The sequence below is a fragment of the Haliotis asinina genome, chromosome 6 (genome assembly GCF_037392515.1).
Source record: "Haliotis asinina isolate JCU_RB_2024 chromosome 6, JCU_Hal_asi_v2, whole genome shotgun sequence".
Lineage (NCBI taxonomy): Eukaryota > Metazoa > Mollusca > Gastropoda > Lepetellida > Haliotidae > Haliotis > Haliotis asinina.
This window is the reverse complement of record NC_090285.1, coordinates 10,488,906-10,510,671: the sequence shown is the minus strand read 5'-3', so window position 1 is coordinate 10,510,671 and position 21,766 is coordinate 10,488,906. Positions and strand designations below refer to the sequence as shown.

Genomic DNA, 21,766 nt, shown 5'->3' with positions numbered 1-21,766 from the left:
AGATCCCGTTCGATTCTCCACATGGGTACAGTGAAATCCATTTCTGATGTTCCCTGCTGATATTGCAGGAATAATGTTGAAAGTGTGTAAAACCACACAATCTCACTCCACTTTCTCCTGAAAATACATGGCCATTGTGGCATGTGGTTCCTATTTTTAACTTATGAAAGGGGAAGGATCTGGAACCACAGTGAAGCAAAGCATTGGCAAGTGCTGTGACCATGAGCCCAGCTGACAGCGCTGTGCTGTTCATTGTCGCCACTCCACTGTATGCAACAGTGGTAGATTTTATTTGACAGTCTATGATTGTATGTATACAACCATATTCTTTAGGTTGCTAAACCTGATTCTTCATGGACAGGATCATTTGTATTCCAGGGTCATAAAGGAACATTCTACATACAAATCTGGAAAGGTTTGTATGTATTGGTGTCCTACAACATGATATGCTGGTTCATATAAGATCATTTCTTAAAATTAAACATGACCCGTGAAGGTCCCGGGGTAGAATAGGCCTTCAGCAACCCATGCTTGCCATAAAAGGTGACTATGCTTGTTGTAACAGGCGACTAACAGGATCGGGTGGTCAGACTAGCTGACTTGGTTGACACATGTCATCGGTTCCCCATTGTGCAGATCGATGCTCATGTTGTTGATCACTGGATTGTCTGGTCCAGACTCGATTATTTACAGACCGTCGCCATATAGCTGGAATATTGCTAAGCGCGACGTAAAACTAAACTCACTCACTCACTAAAATTAAACATACCTTAAAAAGATGAAGGTCGGACCATGTTTCTTTAATAATAAATTGTCATTTTTCATTGACATTATCCCTAAATATGAATATTTGAATGCCCTTTCTTACATTTGTTCATGTTTGCATGCTTGAAGAATCCCTTGGTTAGAAGAGACCAGTATGAAGTTGTTCTGGTAAAAAAAAGTATTTCATCTTAATGTTTAGTCTACACAAGAACTACAGGTGAAAAGTGGTAAAATTAATATTTCATCTTAATGTTTAGCCTACACAAGAGCTACAGATGAAAAGTTATACAATTTTCCAAATTTTTCCAAGTGAATTGTGAAATGAAATACTAAAGTTCATTTTTTAACACTTGTGAAAGACACCTCAGCACTTGACGTGATTGCCCACAAGGGCAGAGAGATTCAAAAACAGACCCGACAACACAAGTTTTTTTGGTGGTGACATTTCAAACTGGTTCCCTAGTGAAATTATTGTCTTCGTCAAAGATGACGTGAATTTTAAGGCTGTGTCCACAGAACCCTGGAGTATTGACATCAGCAATACTGTAAGCACCACAGTCATCATATTCAGACCAGTATTCCATATCTTGTCTAAATAGTTTAGGTATTCAGTTATGATAATGAAGAAGAAATGGTATGTTCCTCAGAGAGTAGAGAGGACCCTCTGGTGATTGTTCATATTTAGAATTTAATGATCAAAGACAGTAGATCGGTCACCATAGTTGAGTTCATCCGACATTTGTATGTATGATATGAAACACATGTATCCCAAGTAGGGATGTTGTTCTGTCTGTTCTCTGTTTGTATCAAGTTGATACATAATGATGATGCGTAACATGGCAGTATCCCTTGGCACATGGCGGCTGAGTCATGGGAAGAAATCCACAGAAAGTTTGTGATGTCTTAAGTGACTGTGGAAAAAATTAGCATGGACTCATGGAAAGTTTGGGTTGGGGTGTCTGACTGTCTTCCTGTCTGTCTGTCTGCCTGCCTATGGTGAAAGTGTGTGTACGTTCATGTGTATGAGGGATAGGGTAAACATGCTCTCTCTCTCTCTCTCCCTTGATGTGAGAGGGATTGTAGGTGATGGACACTGTCTGCGTGCGTGCGTACGTGCGTGCGTGCGTGCGTGCGTGCGTGAAATTCAGGTCTCACTTTACTTGTTCTGGTTCTTCTGGCAAATTTTGTCAAAATGCTGGTCATAACAGCCAATTATTTGTCATTTTGTTAAGGAAAAATGTCACATTAAAAGTGAAAGTACATTGTCGTATTTGCTTCTTTATGGTATATTTTATACTGGACCTTTGTGGAGTGATTGAGCGAGTTGGAATTTGGCTGACATTTCAGGAAGAAATAATTTGATGTAAGACAACTGGGGCATAATGGCATTTGTCTCTGGAGAAACATCAAGAAGGAACAATATGAGCTTAGACATCTGGTGTGCGAATGACATTTGGTTGTGTAAAAACTTCAAGAAGGAACAATTTGAGCTTAGATAACTGGGGTACAAATGTCATTTGTCTGTGTAGAAACTTCAAGAAGGAACCATTTGACCTCAGACAACTGGGTACCAATGCCATTTGGCTTTGTAGAAACTTCAAGAAGGAACGATTTGACCTCAGACAACTGGGGCACCAATGCCATTTGGCTGTGTAAAAACTTCAAGAAGGAACAATTTGAGCTAAGAGAACTGAGATAGCAATGGCATCTGGGCACTAATGGCATTTGTCTCTGGAGAAACATCAAGAAGGAACAATGTGAGCTTAGACATCTGGTGTGCGCATGACATTTGGCTGTAAACACTTCTAGAAGTAACAATTGTGGCTTTGGCAACTGGGGCACAATGTCATTTGGCTGTGTAGAAACTTCAGAAATGGACAATCTGACCACAGAAAACTATAACATACCCCATTCATACCACCACATTTGCTGATATGAGTATACTTTACACGTATGTAAATATACTTATGTGAGCAATTTTGGTCATATGAACACATTTGCTTATGTGCAAATCTTACACACATATGTAAATTTACACCTAGCCAGGACTAGGTGCAAATTTGCTACACGGCTTAAGTAAAAGAGTATTTTCTGTCTCTGAATGTAAAAACCATCATATGAACGCACAATAAATTTGCTTAGGGTAAGTAAATGTTACTGTTGGTTGCATCATGCCTATTTTCACTGGTTACTGACCTGATGCCCACAAGTACAGACTGTCACACAGTGACACTGAGAAGGCTGAAATGGCGTCGAAAAAGAAGAAAGAAGCTAGTAAAAAACATGGTACTGTGTGGTCAGATGACGAAGCTAGAAGTCTCTTGGGAATTTGGCAGGAATTTAGCATTGAAGAACTACTGGAAGATCCGAAAAGAAACAATGGCCTTATTTACAAATCAGTGGCTACAGAAATGGCTGACAAGGGCCATTCAAGGTCTTCGGACCAGTGCAAAGTGCACATTCATGCTTTGAAAAGATCATACAGAGAATGCAAGTCAAGCCTAAGAAAGAGTGGACAGGGTAAAAAAACGTGCAGATTCTATGAAGAGCTTGACTCGATTCTGGGACACCGCCCAGCATTGTCACCGTTGAGAGTTATTGAATATCTGAAATGGAAAATCTCTGACTGCGACAGTGATAATGAATCTACTGCCCAACATTCTTGTGACAATGATGAATGTGGGGATATTATACCACTCGAGAATGAAGATGATGAAAGTTATCAAAAGGATGACACAATTGATGAAGAAACACAGGAAAAACAGGTAAAAACTGATGCCTCAAATCTGAAAAGAAAACAAGTAGATGAACTAAATGACGGGAAAACAAAAGAAAAAGAACTTGAGAACAAAAATGGTTTTGTAACAAGAATACAGAAAGAGCTGAAAAGGACAAGCCAAGTGAAAAGAAAAGGCAGAAGTTGAAGTTGCATTGAAGTCAGTAATGGAAGGATTTCGTGAATCAAATGAAAAAGTAGAGGATAAGGTCTTTGATCTTCAGAGGAAATAGCTGGAGTTGGAAAAGCAAAGGCTAGATATGGAGAGAGCAAAGATGGAATCTGAAGAAAGACAAAGGCATGAAGAAAGAGACCATCGATTAAATATGATGAAGATGATACTGGGTGTTGTCAACAATCAACCGATGAGACAGGTTCAACCGATGTCATCACATCATTTTAATACAGGTCAAATGTCACATGGAGATGAAGGTCAGATGTGCAGACCTCAAGGATTATATACCTCCGCAGGAAGCTCCCAGTCATCTCTGTCCTGGTCATCATGGGCAAATGCAGATGACCATTCATTCTTTAGTGTCTGAAGATCTGAACATAAATGTATAGAGATTAATAGAACCGTTTCATTTTTGGTTCCAGAGAGGACATTTCTTTTTCAATTATATTGAATGTTCTTTTGACAATGGTAGTTATACTTTAGTGTTTCTGAAGATTTATGCCTTGAATGACACAAGAAAACATTCTTTACTGAGTTAACCTCTGCAGATGTGGTGTACATTAATGTATAGAGATACCAAAAAGCATTCATTTCATTCCAAAGAGGACACTTCTTCTTTAATTTTACTGAATGTTTGTTCGTTTGACATTGGTAGTTTTATTGTAATGTTTCTGAAAACTGATACCAAGAAAACATTTACAGATCCTTTGAAAATAGAACTTTCTTTTTATTCCTACAGCTTATAGTTTGTCAAGTAAAGCTTCATGTATGTCTCTTCAGAGATATATTACACATACTTGAGGCGACTGATGCCTCACTACAATACATATAATTATGATCAAAATGTTACGATTCTTAACTGACCTGTTGTTTATTGTTATAAGAAATAAAACTTTTGAATTTAATTTATTTCTTTATTTTGTTATAAATAGCACATACATGTTGTTCAGTCGATAATAACACAAGAAATATCTTTAATGATGATGAAAATAGTTTTTTAAGATCAACTGATACATGAATTTGTAATTCAAATAATTCAAAGTTCTTTATTCAGATAAAAAGTCTGTGAATCTGCTTCCAAGGTTTCCTGCACTTATTGAATAGGCTCACCTACATATCTCAGTATTTTATCATCACTGAGTGCTTTAGTCAAAGTTCATTGCTCAGAAAAGCCTCTGCAAGCTGTTTCGAAGGTTGTTCGCACATCTGATAGACTCTCCTACACCATCCTGTATGTTATCGTCTTCATCATCCATATCAGCTCCTTCATTCTGATTCCAATCATCTCTGTAGACTTCATTAACGCTTTCACACATGTTGTGTAGTACCACACAAGACCCAATCACTGAACAAACAAATTGTATGTTTACGTCAAGTCTTTCTTGCAAGCATCGCCAGCGCGCCCTAGTCATCCTAGCCCTACTGAGGCGGTAGTTGAATATCTTCTGAGCTGGAGTCAGGTTGGCTCTGTTGGTGTATGGTTTTAATAGTAATGTTTTCAAGGGATAAGCTGCATCAGCTAACAGCTAACTGGCATGGAGAAATCACCAACCTTCTTGGTCCATAGTGGGAGAATAGTTCCTGTGTCACCATGAATATATATCTCTGAATTGGCAAACACACGTGCGCTGTGAACACGACCTGGCCAACCAATGGTAATGTCTGTAAACATGTATTTGTGGTTGCCCACACCTTGCAAAATCAAGGAATGAAATCCTTTTCTGTTCAAGTAGTCTCCATGTGAATGTTCTGGGGCAATTATAGGAATATGACTGCCGTCTACAGATCCTGCACAGTTTGGAAATCCCCATCTTTCTTCATAGCCTTGAAAAACATTTTTCAGTGGTTCTCCTTCAGGGAATTTAACATACTCTGCAAAAAGATTCTTCATGATTGCTTCACACACTTGATGAATACAAACACATACCGTTGATTTTCCTACACCAAAGAGATTTCCAACTGTCCTGTATTCAGCTGATGATGCCATCCAGTAGATTTGCAATCGCAACTTTCTTGTGGACGTCAAGTGGTTCTTCTACTGTATTTGGCAAGGGAGACTGATCATCTTTCAGTCTATTGCATATGAGATGGAACGTTTCCTTCCTCATTCTGAAGTTTTCAGACCAATCTGTTTCATTAAATCCATGTAAAACGACGCTATCATACCACTGTGTAGATCTAGGTTTTCTTTTCATGCTCCTGTCAGTGGTACATCCAAGAATCAAACCAACACTAGGGTAAAATGGCAGCTCTCTTTTTCTGCGATGCATTTGCAGTCTTACCCTGTCCGTTGTTATGTGAGAATGTTATTCAGTGATTTTTTCTGTTTGCTTATATGTCACCATAACCTCGTATGAATGTATAGCAAATATACTTTTACCCATGTGTGTAAATTTGCTTACATCAGCAAATTTGCATATGTGCCAATCTTCGTTGTATGAATGGGGCTTATTGGCACCTCTGCCCTCTTTCTCAGGACGGGCAACTCTGCCCTCTTTCTTCAGGAAGGACAATTTGGCTAGAAGACTTGGCACGTCTGCCCTCTGGTTGTGTAGGAATTTTACGTTGGGATAATTTGACCACATGTGTAAGATGAAAAGAAAGTAACCTGATCAACACTGTCATAAACTTCATGAAGAAATTAACCTGACGTCCAAGGTAACCTCCAGCATGGATAACCCGATTACTAGTTATGTAGTCTGTGGAGCAAATGACCTGATCTCATTTGTAACCTGGCTGAGATGAAGTACCAAATAATGACACTGTTGCTTATGGTGATACTGCTTTCATTACATTCACTTCATATGTCATTAATTGGATTTTAGTCATGTGTTTTTCTGCTTGATGTTCAAGCTGACTTTTTTTATTGCTTGAGGGCTTGAGGTAGGAGGTAAGCCTGAAGTCATGCAGATTTTTTAGGTTGATCTTTTAGGTTATTGTGAGTGAGTGAGTGAGTGTAGTTTTACATACATTCATCAATATTCCAGCAATATGGTGACAGTCTGTAAATAATCGAATATGGACCAGACAACCCAGGGATCAACAGCACGAACATCATTCTATGCAGTTGGTATACGATGACGTGTCAACCAGGTCAGCGAGCATGACCACCTGATCACGTGATATCATGATGAGCATGGGTAACGGAAGATCAATGCTAACCCGGATCTTCACAGCTTATAGTGGTGTTCTCAGGATATTGTGGTTGGATTCACTAACTTGATCGTCTCATATCACTGTATGTCAGTTGTGTGGATTAATGTAGATTGTGTAGATTAATGCTCATGATATCAGTCACTAGACTGTCTTGCCCAGACTCATATATTGACTCATGTAGCACCATAGTTTATCATAAAAATTAGCAACAGAGGTAGCAGTATTGTATTTATGCTCTTTATAAACATATCTATTTGTCTAATGCTGACTTTTTATACTAGGGTATCTTCAGTCAAGATGATATGATTGCTATTTGAATGTAATAAATTTTGGTAAATGTATTTAAGCAGACAATACTATATCTGTTTTATTCATGTTTTAGAGGGTACATATACCATGCTGACATTAATGGAACTAGAATGCCATAATAAATAGTGATGTTTGTCCTAAAATGATCATGATTCCCATACATTAACACAGACATGGACAATCTTAGCGCTAAGTTCACTCTGTACAGCAGTTCCCAAGTCAGTTATTGTTTTGTATTAAGAATTCTCTGGACCAAATCAGCTGAATGGTAAGGTGATTATTACAAATTGCAAAGATTAAGAAGAAATGTGTGCATTAAGGATTTCCTGACAAAAGTAGTTGGTTGAAGGAAAAGAGCAAACAACCTTTAAAATGATAAACATAAGGTAAATAAGGAGTAACGACCAAAATGAAACAACTTCTATAACTCTAGAATGCAAAACTTCTTTAAGCCACGAATTGAAACTGACAAAGCATGTGGGCATGTTGTTCAGTGACAAATTACCAACTGTGTCCGCAAGCGACATTCTAGCCATTTTCTTAATTAGAAACCTGTTGAGTTTTGTGACGGTTGGGCTGAAGCACTTTGTTGACATTTTGTAAAACGGTACAAGAAAAACACCAACAATAAAGAATTTACGAAACTGCAAATGTCTTTAGCTTTACACCATTTTTAGCTGGTGAAAAGCGTGCATAAGACAGCAATCAATAAGACATGATTTGGTTGACAGAAATAAAGAAATCACCCAATGAAATTATTAACACTTCTGCTGATGGCAATTACAAAAGAGTTCATTTCCTTCCTTTCCATTGACAGACTGATAATCATTTTCATGTTGTCAGCCAATAGTGATGGGTTTTTTTCATATTTCTTCAAAATCAGGCAAATGTCAGTTTGGTAGATCATTAATGCTAGAAAAAAATTGGACAAGGCAGTGAGTAACATTAAATTTTACTTCAAGGATCATTTACATGTGACTTGTATTTCCCATGTAAAAACCTTTTTTGTTCAAAATTTTTGCATAAATTGCTTATACTCTAGCTGTGTTAGCCATTTGATCGACAGCTTCGTGTAGTCAGTCATAACAGTGTTGAGGTGTTGATAGAGCCATTACAGCCTATATCTCCATTTGTCTGTCATCCAGACCTACATAATGAATATTTATTTGGCTTGATATGACATCATGTGGAAAAATGGTATGACTGAGCAAACTTTTGTATTATTAGAACAGAAAGGTATGATAACTGAACTTGTTGGTTATACCACAGCTTGTCTAGATGTGAGAGGACAGTTTGAAAGATGCAGGTTTGGGATGAATACCATTTAAGTGGCACCATGGTGCTGTCAAACCTAAAAACATAATCAGAACAAACTTGGATTCAAACCTGGATCATATATTCAGAAAGAACTAGATACCAGACTGTGTCACCTCTAGTGCTTTGGCCACCTGTGTCCCACCCATACTGTGTAGTTGTATGTGGTCTTGTACATACAGCCCTGGTCACAAATCAGTTGAAGTTAAACAGCATTGGTTGTGGAGTATCCTTGGGTGGGTGACTGTTTGGCAGCTTGACTGTTGAGAGTTTCTAGGACTTCAGTCCTCACCCACAACGAAGCACATGTGATACAGTTGGTCTCACTTTAGGCAAGTGAGTTTGTTCAAATTTGCCTCTATTAGCTCAGCAGAAAATGGGTACCTGGTGGGATAAGTCATGTGACTATTTTGGGATACCCCTCTAGTGCCTCAAAGGCAGCATGGGTTATCTGGGGTACTAACGTCCAATTTGTTTTACCTTTTAGCATGTCCATGTGGCATTGAGTTCAGCACTACTAAAATGGCTGTGTTATTATTACTATGAAATACTGTGACAGTAAATGAATAGTATCACAGTAAGACATTTTTTGCCACTATAAAACTATTTTTAGTCAGTACCTCTATAAACAGGTACTTAGATGACCTAAGTGTGACCATACCAATGCTTGCTGTAAGAGGTGACTAATGGGATCAAGTAGTCAGGCTTACTGACTTGGTGGACATATGGCATTTGCTCCCAGTTATGCAGAGATTGATGTTCATGATGTTGATCACTGGATTGTCTGGTCCAGCCTCAGTTATTTACAGACTGCCCAGACATGAGAGTTATCAAGAAACCATGTGGTATATGACACTGAACGTGTATATTTGTCGGAACAACGTGTATCATGTCAGAACATGGTACTTTGGGAAGATTGCGGAAATCACAACTCGCATCACACTGTGATTTTGATCAGTCTTTCTTAATAGAAACGGATCTATCGGCATAAACTTCCACTCTCTGCTACTTAACTGTTGGTGAAATTAGATTGCAACGTAAATGCTGTATAGTGCATTGTCAGATGAAGTGAAGAATTTAGTGTTTTTGATCCAAGAACAGATTTATGTTGCTCCAGTTAGTCTTTGTAAGTAAAAAATATTTGTCTGATTAGTGTGTTTAGCATCAAAATGCACTGGAACTAATTATAAAAGTGAAACCATACTGAAATTGATTATGAAAAACAGGATTTGTTAGTACCTGAGGGCTCTCTAGTAACATCAAGGTAGTCTTGTTAACATGAAATAAGCATGAAATTGACATGATGTTCATTCCGTCTGTAGATACGATCATTATTCTCTATCAGAGCCCATAATTCATTACTTTTTCTTTCTTTACAATTTGAGAAATGTCTTTACTGTAAAGGTTTATCGTTGGAAATATTTTTAATGATACTTATTTTCTTTATAGAAATATTCCTTGTAGGATAAACATGTCGTAAATATGGCATATGAAAGAGCATAAAATTACAATGTAGCCTTCTAGGCATGATTGATAGTGATAAATTTTGAAATGTTTGAGAAATATGTGACTGAAAATGCCTTTTTTCCAGCTGGAAAATTTATTGTTTAAAATGTTGTATGTTTCTATATTTATAAAATTGAAGTGTAGAATAATTCTTAGAAATTGGCATGTTCGAGACCTAGTTAATCAATAAAAGAGCCAACTATCTGAAAGGGGATTGGTCGGGTAAAATGGCTGTTGAGTTTGTAATATGTTTGGATGTGAAGAGAGGCTAGGTGGGGTTTGATGTTTCATTTTCATAAAACAAACCCACTGAGATACAGTGCCCACAAATGAGACCTAAGTATGGCATGCCAGGCAGGGTAACATGTAGTATCATATTTTCTTTTGATATGACACAGTCAGGGATTGAACCACCCAACTTTTGCTATCCATGTAATTGCGCTATCTGCCAGGCCACAGAGGTAGACTTGATATGAACCTCAAAAGGTGATAATCAGGAAATGTCCTGTCTTACGTAGTGATCGCATAAACTAAAAGTGTGATCATCAGAAACCTCCTGTCTTAAGTAGTCATGACATGAACTAGAAGAGTAATCATCAGAAACATCTTGTGTTAAGTTGCTATGACATGAACTAGAAGAGTAATCATCAGAAACATCTTGTCTTAAGTAGTCATGACATGAACTAGAAGAGTAATCATCAGAAACATCTTGTCTTAAGTTGCTGTGACATGAACTAGAAAGGTGATCATCAGAAACATCTTGTCTTAAGTTGCTGTGACATGAACTAGAAAGGTGATCATCAGAAACATCTTGTCTTAAGCTGCTATGACATGAACTAGAAGGGTGATCATCAGAAACATCTTGTGTTAAGTTGCTATGACATGAACTAAAAGGGTGATCATCAGAAACATCTTGTCTTAAGTTGCTATGACATGAACTAGAAGGGTGATCATCAGAAACATCTTGTCTTAAGTAGTCATGACATGAACTAGAAGGGTGATCATCAGAAACATCTTGTTTTAAGTAGTCATGACATGAACTAAAAGGGTGATCATCAGAAACATCTTGTCTTAAGTAGTCATGACATGAACTAGAAGGGTGATCATCAGAAACATCTTGTCGTAAGTAGTCATGACATGAACTAGAAGGGTGATCATCAGAAACATCTTGTCTTAAGTAGTCATGACATGAACTAGAAGGGTGATCATCAGAAACATCTTGTCGTAAGTAGTCATGACATGAACTAGAAGGGTGATCATCAGAAACATCTTGTCTTAAGTTGCTGTGACATGAACTAGAATGGTGATCATCAGAAACATCTTGTCTTAAGTTGTTATGACATGAACTAGAAGGGTGATCATCAGAAACATCTTGTCTTAAGTTGTTATGACATGAACTAGAAGAGTAATCATCAGAAACATCTTGTTTTAAGTAGTCATGGCATGAACTAGAAGGTTGATCGTCAGAAACATCCAGTCTTAAGTAGTCATGACATGAACTAGAAGGGTGATCATCAGAAACATCTTGTCTTAAGTTGCTATGACATGAACTAGAAGAGTAATCATCAGAAACATCTTGTTTTAAGTAGTCATGGCATGAACTAGAAGGTTGATCGTCAGAAACATCTTGTTTTAAGTAGTCATGGCTTGAACTTGAACATGCTGTGTCAACTCGTGGTGGTGTGACTCCAGATCAGTCGTTGTCATGAAAGGTTCTGTGTTAACAGGAGCCATGGAGATTTTATGTAACTGTAACCTAACTACATAAGTCATTCATGTTATCAACCTCTTTTTTCAGGTGTGGGTTTTGATCTCAGTTGGAACTCAACCCCAAAGTAGTAGTGTTGTCCTAATCCCAATCCTGTCAACTGTGCCTTTCATTTCTTTTTCAAGCATATTGTATTTATTAATTTCTTAACTGCCATGTCTTACAGGTACCTTTCATGGGATCATGCCCACATGCTTATAAGGTAGGACTATTTTCTCTATCATAGATATACAGAGTACCAGATACCTATCCACCATATTTGTTCTTGATCTCATCCCATTGTATTGACAGATTATTTTCAAAAAAGATAATAACGCTCAAAATAAGAAGAAATACTTATTGACTTTTATGGTTTATTGTTACTTATATGACTCCAAAACAAAATTGGATATTAATTTTATTTTTATTAGCTGAAATTGAACATCATAAATGTATTACTTAGACTTTGTGGATAGTTGTATCCTCGTCAGACACATTGATTGGGGCTGCATTTAAAGAAGCACAATGTCTTTCATAAACTTTGGAAACTATAAACAATACTTTCACAAGTAATTGTGTCTGGTTGTTAAATTGGAGAAATCCTGCCAAATGCCCCTTAGTTTTTGTAAAGCCAGTGAAATAAATTGTACATGATGTTGTGCATATTCTACACATTCCTTAATAATATGATGGAAGGTGTCTGGTGTTGTGTATTTACCTCTAGTTTGGTGCAAGGAAAATGTGTGGATATGTCCACTGTCCAGTGAAAATAACATGTTTTCTAGTTCTGTTTAGAAAAAGTACAACTGACAATTTCTTACAGCACCACTTGCATTTCTTTCACATCTGTAAGGTTACGAGAGTCACCATCATGAGAATTTGCAAGATCTGACCCAAATATTTTCTTGTTTAACAGATTTCTTATGCTCCTTGTATCATGCTGATGTTTATTAATAAAACAAGAAAGTAGAGTGGCCTGAAATACTGGCTATATCAAATTCAGACAAACACTATTTCAGAGGCTCTGACAGTTTTATTACATCCATTGTGAATTTAGTTTACATACTGCATGCATGTTCTTACTGGTTTTGAAAATAATTACATTTTTTCAATATCTGTTTTTTGTTACAACTGATTAATATTTTCACTGATGGACTGAGGGGCTGTTTTACTTACTGACCCTGTTAGTTTTAGCAATATATTTTGACATCTTTAAAGAATGTTAAATTAAAAGTTTCATTGTACCCTTATTGCTAACTGAGACTTTATCTGCTGTTTATTTGGCTACAAGATATATATTGCTTGGTATATCTACAAGATTTGTTGCGGAAACCTTGCTTACAGGTAAATTACTTGATAGTATTGTTATGTTTCGCTTAGTAATGCCCACATCTTCTTCAAAATTAGCTGGAAGCGCCTGCAGTAGATATCATTGTATACTTTTTATGCCTTTTTACTTGAAGTTTTTAAGTATTTGACAATAAATTTATTTTGAAACTTTACTGTATGAAAAATCAATAGCACTGTCTGAAATGGTTATGGTAGGGTTGTTGTAAAAAGATACTTTTAACTTTGATAAATGAGAACAGTACTTTCAATAATTTAAAAACTGACTGTTCTCTTGTTTACATGTATGTTTCTTTATATAAATTGATTCACCTCTGGTATTTAAAAAAAAAATCAGTTTTGTTGTTCATCATAGTTATAATTTTTTTCAAGGTTTCATTTTTCCCCCTCACTAATATCATTAAATGGTTTTTGACCAACTTTGTTAAGGAAATTAATTAATTTCCTGTGGGCATGCAACATAATGTATTTGTTGACATGAAATGTACACTTGTCGATTTCAGTCATGTTCATCTCAGGACTGACAGGAACTGTCACCAGCAAGCATTAAATAAAACCAGTTTGCAAAAGTGTTGTTGCTATTATTTCTTGTTTTCCAGTTATGTTTATCCTTTGAAATGTAACATGATCATGTCATTTTTTTTCAGAGTCATTTTACTGAAAGCAAGAATTTGCATAATATGGACATGTCTACAGAAGGCATTTCATCGATTAATTGATGTGACTTTGAAATGAACATGTATTGTATTGATTATTCATTTGTCATTTGGACATGTGTGTTGATTTCTTAAAGAACTTTTGATGAATGTGGTTTTCTGTGTAACATATGAATTGTTTCATCCCCATATATTTCAGACTGATTGTTTCCACAGCTAACATAAATTATCGAGTTTGGGTCAAGATTGTTGAGAATCAGGCCTGTTTTTTTCAGCCTGTAATCATTTTAGCATGACAGAGAGAAAATTAACAAGTTCACCCACTTCACGTCCAGGACTTCAAAGAAAAAACATTTGATCAATCATGGGTTATCTGTTTAAGTTATCTGATAAATATGTCCTCTGTTCATCTTAGTTGTGAAAAGGACAGCCCCACAAGACTGGGCACAGTGCCAATGATCAGTTCATTCTTTTAAAAGAGTACCACAAATCTGAATAAATGACAAAACATGAATCAATACTTATTTCAACTCCAATTGTTTAGGTATAATTTGATTATTCAACCTGTTTCCTGTCAGAGTTCCAAGATCCTCACAGTGACACTTGTTCACAGAGCCGTGTTCTATGCCAAGTCTCAAAATGCATACACTGTCCAGGAGCTTGATACACGCACTCACAAGATGATGGATGGGTTTTGTCCTGAGTGTGTTATTTGAAGCATTTGTCAGGGAGAACCTGCAACCAACTGCAGCATATATATGCAATATATTGCACTGTGATTCAGATGGATGCACAAATTGATGAAATGTCACAGTCTAGATTAGAACTGATCTGTAATCACAATCCATTGCTTTTACAATCTCCTGCAACTGATTTCTTGGAATAATAAAGGTTTTGCTCAAAAGCTCATATGGTACAACAAATATCAAACAAACATGTCCGTGCCAAGAGTTTCTGTTGTGTCGATTTGCAAGAACCATATATCTGTGTTGATCCGCTATGATAGTTATGCATGCTGTTTGATAGGAAATTGGATAGTTTAGCCATTGTCAGAATAGTCATGATTCAAGTGGCCTGAGTGTAGGTTGCAGTGCAGAGTTACCTCCCCTGGGCAACCTTATGATCGTGGGTGCAAATCCCACTTCACTGCAGTTATGGTTCTTGCATTTTAGCACCATGTTTGTCTCACCATGTCTCACAAGAAAGCTGTACCATCATGAATGTAGGTCGCCTCAAGTGGTAGTCCTGCTAAAATCTTATGTACAGTGATATAACGTAGATACTAAATGGCGAAATACAATATAAAATTTACCATATTGTGAAAATTTAACTCAGCATAACACATATGATTCATGAATTATTTAAGATTTAAAATGTATGTATAGCCACAGGTTATGTCTGTCTCACCATGTCTCACAAGAAAGCTGTACCATCATGAATGTAGGTCGCCTCAAGTGGTAGTCCTGCTAAAATCTTATGTACAGTGATATAACGTAGATACTAAATGGCGAAATACAATATAAAATTTACCATATTGTGAAAATTTAACTCAGCATAACACATATGATTCATGAATTATTTAAGATTTAAAATGTATGTATAGCCACAGGTTATGTCTGTCTCACCATGTCTCACAAGAAAACTGTACCATCATGAATGTAGGTCGCCTCAAGTGGTAGTCCTGCTAAAATCTTATGTACAGTGATATAACGTAGATACTAAATGGCGAAATACAATATAAAATTTACCATATTGTGAAAATTTAACTCAGCATAACACATATGATTCATGAATTATTTAAGATTTAAAATGTATGTATAGCCACAGGTTATGTCTGTCTCACCATGTCTCACAAGAAAGCTGTACCATCATGAATGTAGGTCGCTTCAAGTGGTAGTCCTGCTAAAATCTTATGTACAGTGATATAACGTAGATACTAAATGGCGAAATACAATATAAAATTTACCATATTGTGAAAATTTAACTCAGCATAACACATATGATTCATGAATTATTTAAGATTTAAAATGTATGTATAGCCACAGGTTATGTCTGTCTCACCATGTCTCACAAGAAAGCTGTACCATCATGAATGTAGGTCGCTTCAAGTGGTAGTCCTGCTAAAATCTTATGTACAGTGATATAACGTAGATACTAAATGGCGAAATACAATATAAAATTTACCATATTGTGAAAATTTAACTCAGCATAACACATATGATTCATGAATTATTTAAGATTTAAAATGTATGTATAGCCACAGGTTATGTCTGTCTCACCATGTCTCACAAGAAAGCTGTACCATCATGAATGTAGGTCGCTTCAAGTGGTAGTCCTGCTAAAATCTTATGTACAGTGATATGACGTAGATACTAAATAGCGAAATACAGTATAAAATTTACCATATTGTCAAAATTTAACTCAGCATAACACGTATGATTCATGAATTATTTAAGATTAAAATGTATGTATAGCCACAGGTTATGTCATTTTCTTATTAATTTAGCATATTTGATTTTTATTTTATTAATTGAACTATTCATTACAATGTTTTCACACAGATATTGTATAAATACATGAAATGGATTAACTTCAACAAGAACATATGTAAGATTGAATTTTAATGTTTGAAGATATACAAAATATGACGCAATTATGTTTCTCTCAAATTGGAAATCATTAGTGATAACCTTTTAAACAAAGTAGATCAAAGATGGACGTGTGGTCCTGTGCATAAAGCTCAGGTCACAATTCAGGTGAAGTTAAGCAAACTTGAGAGCTGTAAATTCTTGCATGGGTGACCATGTTTGGCAGCCTGACCTTGAGAGTCTCCAGGACTTCAGTCCTGCTCCACAGCAAAGCAAATGTAATGTATGTGGTCTCACCTTGGGCAAGTGTGTTTGTTCAAAATTTCTGTTCACTCAGCAGAAAATGGATACCAGGTAGGATGAATCATGTGACTGGAACCTTCTTGCAACTGATTCAGCTTGGGTTATCTGATCTAATAGTATACTGTGCTTCGATTGTTAGCTCTATCAGCATGCCAAGTGTGGAGTTTGGCGCTATGTAAATGGACATATTATTTATAGAAACAGCCTTTGGTTACCACTAATTCTTTAAAAATAATTATTTGTGAAAGTGTGATGTCAGCAGGAACCCTGATCACTTAAGAAATGTTTTTTTAGATTTTACGTCTCTTCAAACAACTCGTAGATCTTGTGACTCTTGTGTTGTTTTTTCCCAGTAGCCATACTCATGTAATATAAGATAAGATTAAGGCTCATTAAAATTACTCAAGAGTGCATATATGTCTTTGAAAAGCGAAACCTGTTATCGATAACAGCTTTATTCTGTATAGTGACATTTTAGGACAAGTCCTTTTCTCCTCATCAGACTAGTATCACCCTGGTGAATAGCTCTCCTCCATCCCCTCAACTCAATTGTATTTCCTCAATGTATTTACACAGCTTCTCCTCTGTTAATCTCTTTTGTTTCCTAATTCATTTGATAATATACATTGATAATGTCTACAGCAAACGCATATGACGTCAATTTTCTTTTTTGGGGGGGCGCATGCAGCTGATAAAAGGCAAGAAGCAGCACTTAAATATCATTACAAAGAATAAAGAAGCTCTTATCCATGCTTTAAGTGTTTGATAGTTTTTAAGGTAGTAGTATATGACTGTCAATTTTGTTGTCAGTGCATGGAGACAACATATCATATTTTTAATTAAAGTACAGCTGGCAACATAGTCTTTTGCAAAGTAGATGTTAAGTTTTATTTTGTTAGCTGACTCTTTCACAAATTATTTTTAGGATATGACATTATTCAATTTGAGATGGAACTTAAACTGATGAAACTGCTTGTTGGCAAACTTTTTAATATTTTTGTATAATCATAATTGTTTGCCTGAACAGACTGCATAAATGTTATGTATATTTATGTAGTGGTATATTATGTTTGAAAACATTTTGCTCAAATGGAGTTTCATTTTAATTCTTTAATGTAATTATGTTCATTGTGTTCAGTGTCATGCTGTGTTTTCATGGTGGACACCCAAATTAAATGACAATGAACACAAACTAACACTGGAGACTTGCACTGAGATTTATACTGACAACTAATTTCTTTGTGTGTGTGTGTGAGTTGTGTGCGGGGGTAGGGGTTGCATGGACGCATGCTTGTGTGTGCATGTTTATGGTGTAATTGTGGTGTAATTGATGACCACAGGATTTCTACAGCACTTGCCTGAGTGTCCTCTGTGACAACGTGTGTTAAGAACATCGGTTACCGTGTGTGTTGGTGACATTTTATTTCAACCTGATGATCCAATCGGTACCAAATATTGATTTGGTTTGATGAACAGATTAACAGATTGGTGACATTGGTATATAGAATTTGGTTTTATGGATCAAATGTTCAGTCAGTAAAAAGTTCAGGTCGAAATACTAGAAATAAGTACAGATTACCATTATAAACACTCCTTTTTTGCTGATACTTGATTGAAGTGGAAGTTCTGCGAGAAGACTATTATCACATCATCAAACATCAGCATCAAATCTATCTTTTTGATTCACCTTTTAATCTGTCTTACACTCTTTCATCTTGCCAAATAGTTGGCAGTTTTATAATTCTCATTTTATTCGGTTTTTTCATATTGATCCTTGTCCATTGTTTTCCCTACTTTTCCAAAATCCAACTTTTTGTATGTCCCTGTACGTTATATCTCTTCAGTTTTACTTTGAATCTTTGTTTTGTTCATTTCAAACATTTACAGTGATGGAAACCATCTCTGAGGAAACTATTAGTTACTTACATGTCATGTGCACAATGCTGGGTTACCATATTCATTCATGTACAAAAAAAACCTCTTCTCCACAAGTGTCAACATCAAGCCTCTTTTGAATGTCCCATGATGCAAAAATCAAACTGTATTTCTTCTGTCTCCTTACCACCCATCCCCTACCATAAATCCCATACCACCTATCACCCATTCTATCCCACCCACCAACCCATCCATCCCTCCATAACGTACCATCCATTTCATCCATCTCCTAAATCTACCCCTATCACCCATCCCCTACCCCCTATCACCCATCCCCTATCACCCATCCCCTACCACCTATCACCCATCCTCTACCATCCATTCCTCCATCACCTACCATCGATCTCATATCTCTTCTAAAACCCTTCCCCTACCATCCATCCCCTACCACCTACCACTCATCCCATCAACCTATCCCCTACCATCCCTCCCTCCATCTATTATCCATCTCATCTCTCTTCTAAAACCCTTCCCCTACCATCCATCCACTACAACCCTTTTCCTACAGACCATTACCTTTGACCACACTATTCCCTTCCACCCATCCCCTACCACCCTTACCATTCCCTTGCATCCTGCGATTAATGTGTGCCATGATGAGGAATCTGCTGCTCATTGTGGATGTAGAATCCCAGCAACCTCTGCCGTGACTGACAAAACCATATACCCTCTCAGTCACTTAGTAAACATGTAAGCAACATCACCACGCTTTATCCATCAACTCTGATCTCTGTCTGGACTTTGTGTCTCTCCCATGTCTCTCTTCTTGTCTTTGTAATGGAACTTTTTCTAAGGTTCTTTTCTACTCATTGTAACCTCATTTATCTCTCATACTAATGTCTCTCCATATACATATCCCCATCCTTTGATCTGCTTTTTAAAGTTGGCAGATGTTCCTGTGGTCACAAGCTACATCCTCCTTTCATTCCTATCTCTTTAATCTCTCTTTTTCATTCTCTCCTCTTTCACATCCAGTACTGTAAGCAAACACTTTTGTGGGCCAGTGCATACCATTGCAAACATCCCCTGGGTTTGAGTAGCTTCTGCAACAGTGTAAGCAACACTCACGTTCAATTATTTTACTCACACATCTTTCGTTTTCTTGCAGTCTCTGACTCGTTTCTGCTCTGCAGTCAAGCGTTTCCTTTTTTCAAGTCCCTCTTGAGTCCAACGCCCCAGTATGCTGGTTCTCTCGCTATATATTAATATATCACATGTTGTGCTTCATATAACAGTACCTCCGTTCTGTTCTGGGAGATGCTTCTTGTGGAGCTGCTGGCCAGTAATCCAGTTAGTGGGGTGGTGAAAATTTCTCCCACCTACACATGTGCTCAATGACGTACTTGCTGTCGGCCCAGTGGGAGCTGTGCCTCCTTGTCATGCAATGTTTAAGTTAGTTGTGGGATGGTAGCAGCCTTCCAAGATGTGAAATATGATGACTGGGTTTCTCACTAACCCACCAACTTGCCACATTCCTCAGTGTGTATTCTCACCAGCACACCCTGTTGCCCATACATCCATATATGTTCTTGCTAACCTATTTACCAGTTCAGCCACTATAAAGTTACTAACCTCCCTACCTGCCCATTCAGCCATATATATTCTTGCGAGCCCACTCACATCCCTACTCATCCTCATCCCATTCTGCCTATAGACATGTTCTACCCATCCATCTGTCCATCCATCCATCTGTCCATCCATCCATTCATCCATCATTTGATCCATTCATCTGTTTGTCTATCATCTATCCACTCAACCATCCAATGAGGGATTAACCATTTGATAAATTCGTGGTGCCTAGGACTTCTTGGAAAGTTCTGGAAGAAAAATATTTTTTCCTCACGTTTTGAAAAAAGAAGAATGTACACTGGACATTCTGAATGTTCTGAAAGGGTGAAAAAAAATGAAATCATGTTTTCAAACAGTGATGAAATTGTCTATTGTCTTCAACCAAAATACACGGTCATGATATTAAGTGGTCAGTTTCCAAGAATTATTAAAGAATCTACAAAGAACTATCAAACCTCTGTCAACTTGTGTCTATTTGAGATTTCCTGAACTTCCTACATCAGTGCCCCAAATGATTCCTGATGATCTGCATTAGTTCCCCTTGTACTATGTCCCCATGGTAACCCATCACTTGTCTGACTTGTTGTAAGAGGCAACTAACAGGTTCGGGTGGTAAGACTTGCTGATTTTTTTGACACATGTCATTGTATCCGAGTTGTGTTGGTTGATGCCAATCCCATTCATCACTGGATTGCCTGGTCCTGACTTATCATTTACAGACCGCCACCATATAGCTGGAATGTTGCTGTGTGGGGCTTAAAACAACATCCAAACTTTTGGGGAGGACAGATTAGGTACACTCACCTTTATGTGAATGTCTGTTTCGTCGTCAATGCTGCAGTGGTGACTCTTAAATGCACCTGCACGATATTGTTGTTATCTTTCAATGGACTCTAGGCAGGGATTACTTAAATTATGGAAAAGGCTTTGTCACTTTGTTGCATCCAAGAGGATATGCAGGTACCCCAATTTCCGTCATTTGTTCACAGTGAGTTGAACTAAGTATTCCAGCTTGCATCTCATCATCTACGACAAGTCTGACAATGCTTAGGGGACTCACCAGCTGCAGGGCCCATAAGTGAAAAGCCGTGGCCTTTGTCAGAGTCTCTCTGATCGTCATTGTCACGATAATGCATCGTGGGAACTGCTGGCCAAAGATTAGTGGAAAAACTGCTAACCATGAATGCATTTTGTGCAGGCTTGTCACTGTAAATTAGTATTTCATAATTTACGACAGGATAGAAATATCAAAATCAATACTGTGTCACAACCCATGCTCTTAGACAATGCATTTAGGCGTCCCTATGGTCAGGTGAAGTGGATGAATAAAAGTTTGGGTGTACACACATGTGATAACAAATGCCATCTGTGTACCAAACTATGACATAAACATTTATTGCATAATGGTAAGTAAAACATATCAAAATAGGTTTTCAGTATTGACTGAACTCTACAGTTTCCATATGAACCAGAATTTTTGTTTATTTGAGTTTAGAAAAAAATGATTAATGGAAATATGACCTTGAGAATATTTTTTGTGTATGATATTCACAATTTTGCATTTGGAAAAGCCAACAAAGCTGATGTATGTATTAAAAGCATTTTATTAGTGCTTGAGTT

At 37.1% G+C, this 21,766-nt stretch overlaps 1 protein-coding gene across 3 annotated transcripts in view; it reads left to right on the top strand.

The window, feature by feature from the left end:
- LOC137286985 (suppressor of lurcher protein 1-like) overlaps nt 1–21,766 on the top strand; it is a 563,849-nt gene that overhangs the window by 150,372 nt on the left and 391,711 nt on the right. For all 3 annotated transcript variants that reach the window (XM_067819057.1, XM_067819056.1, XM_067819055.1), the window contains exon 3: nt 11,936–11,971. In XM_067819057.1, the coding sequence (XP_067675158.1) occupies nt 11,936–11,971 (36 nt within the window). The remainder of the gene's footprint in view (nt 1–11,935; nt 11,972–21,766) is intronic.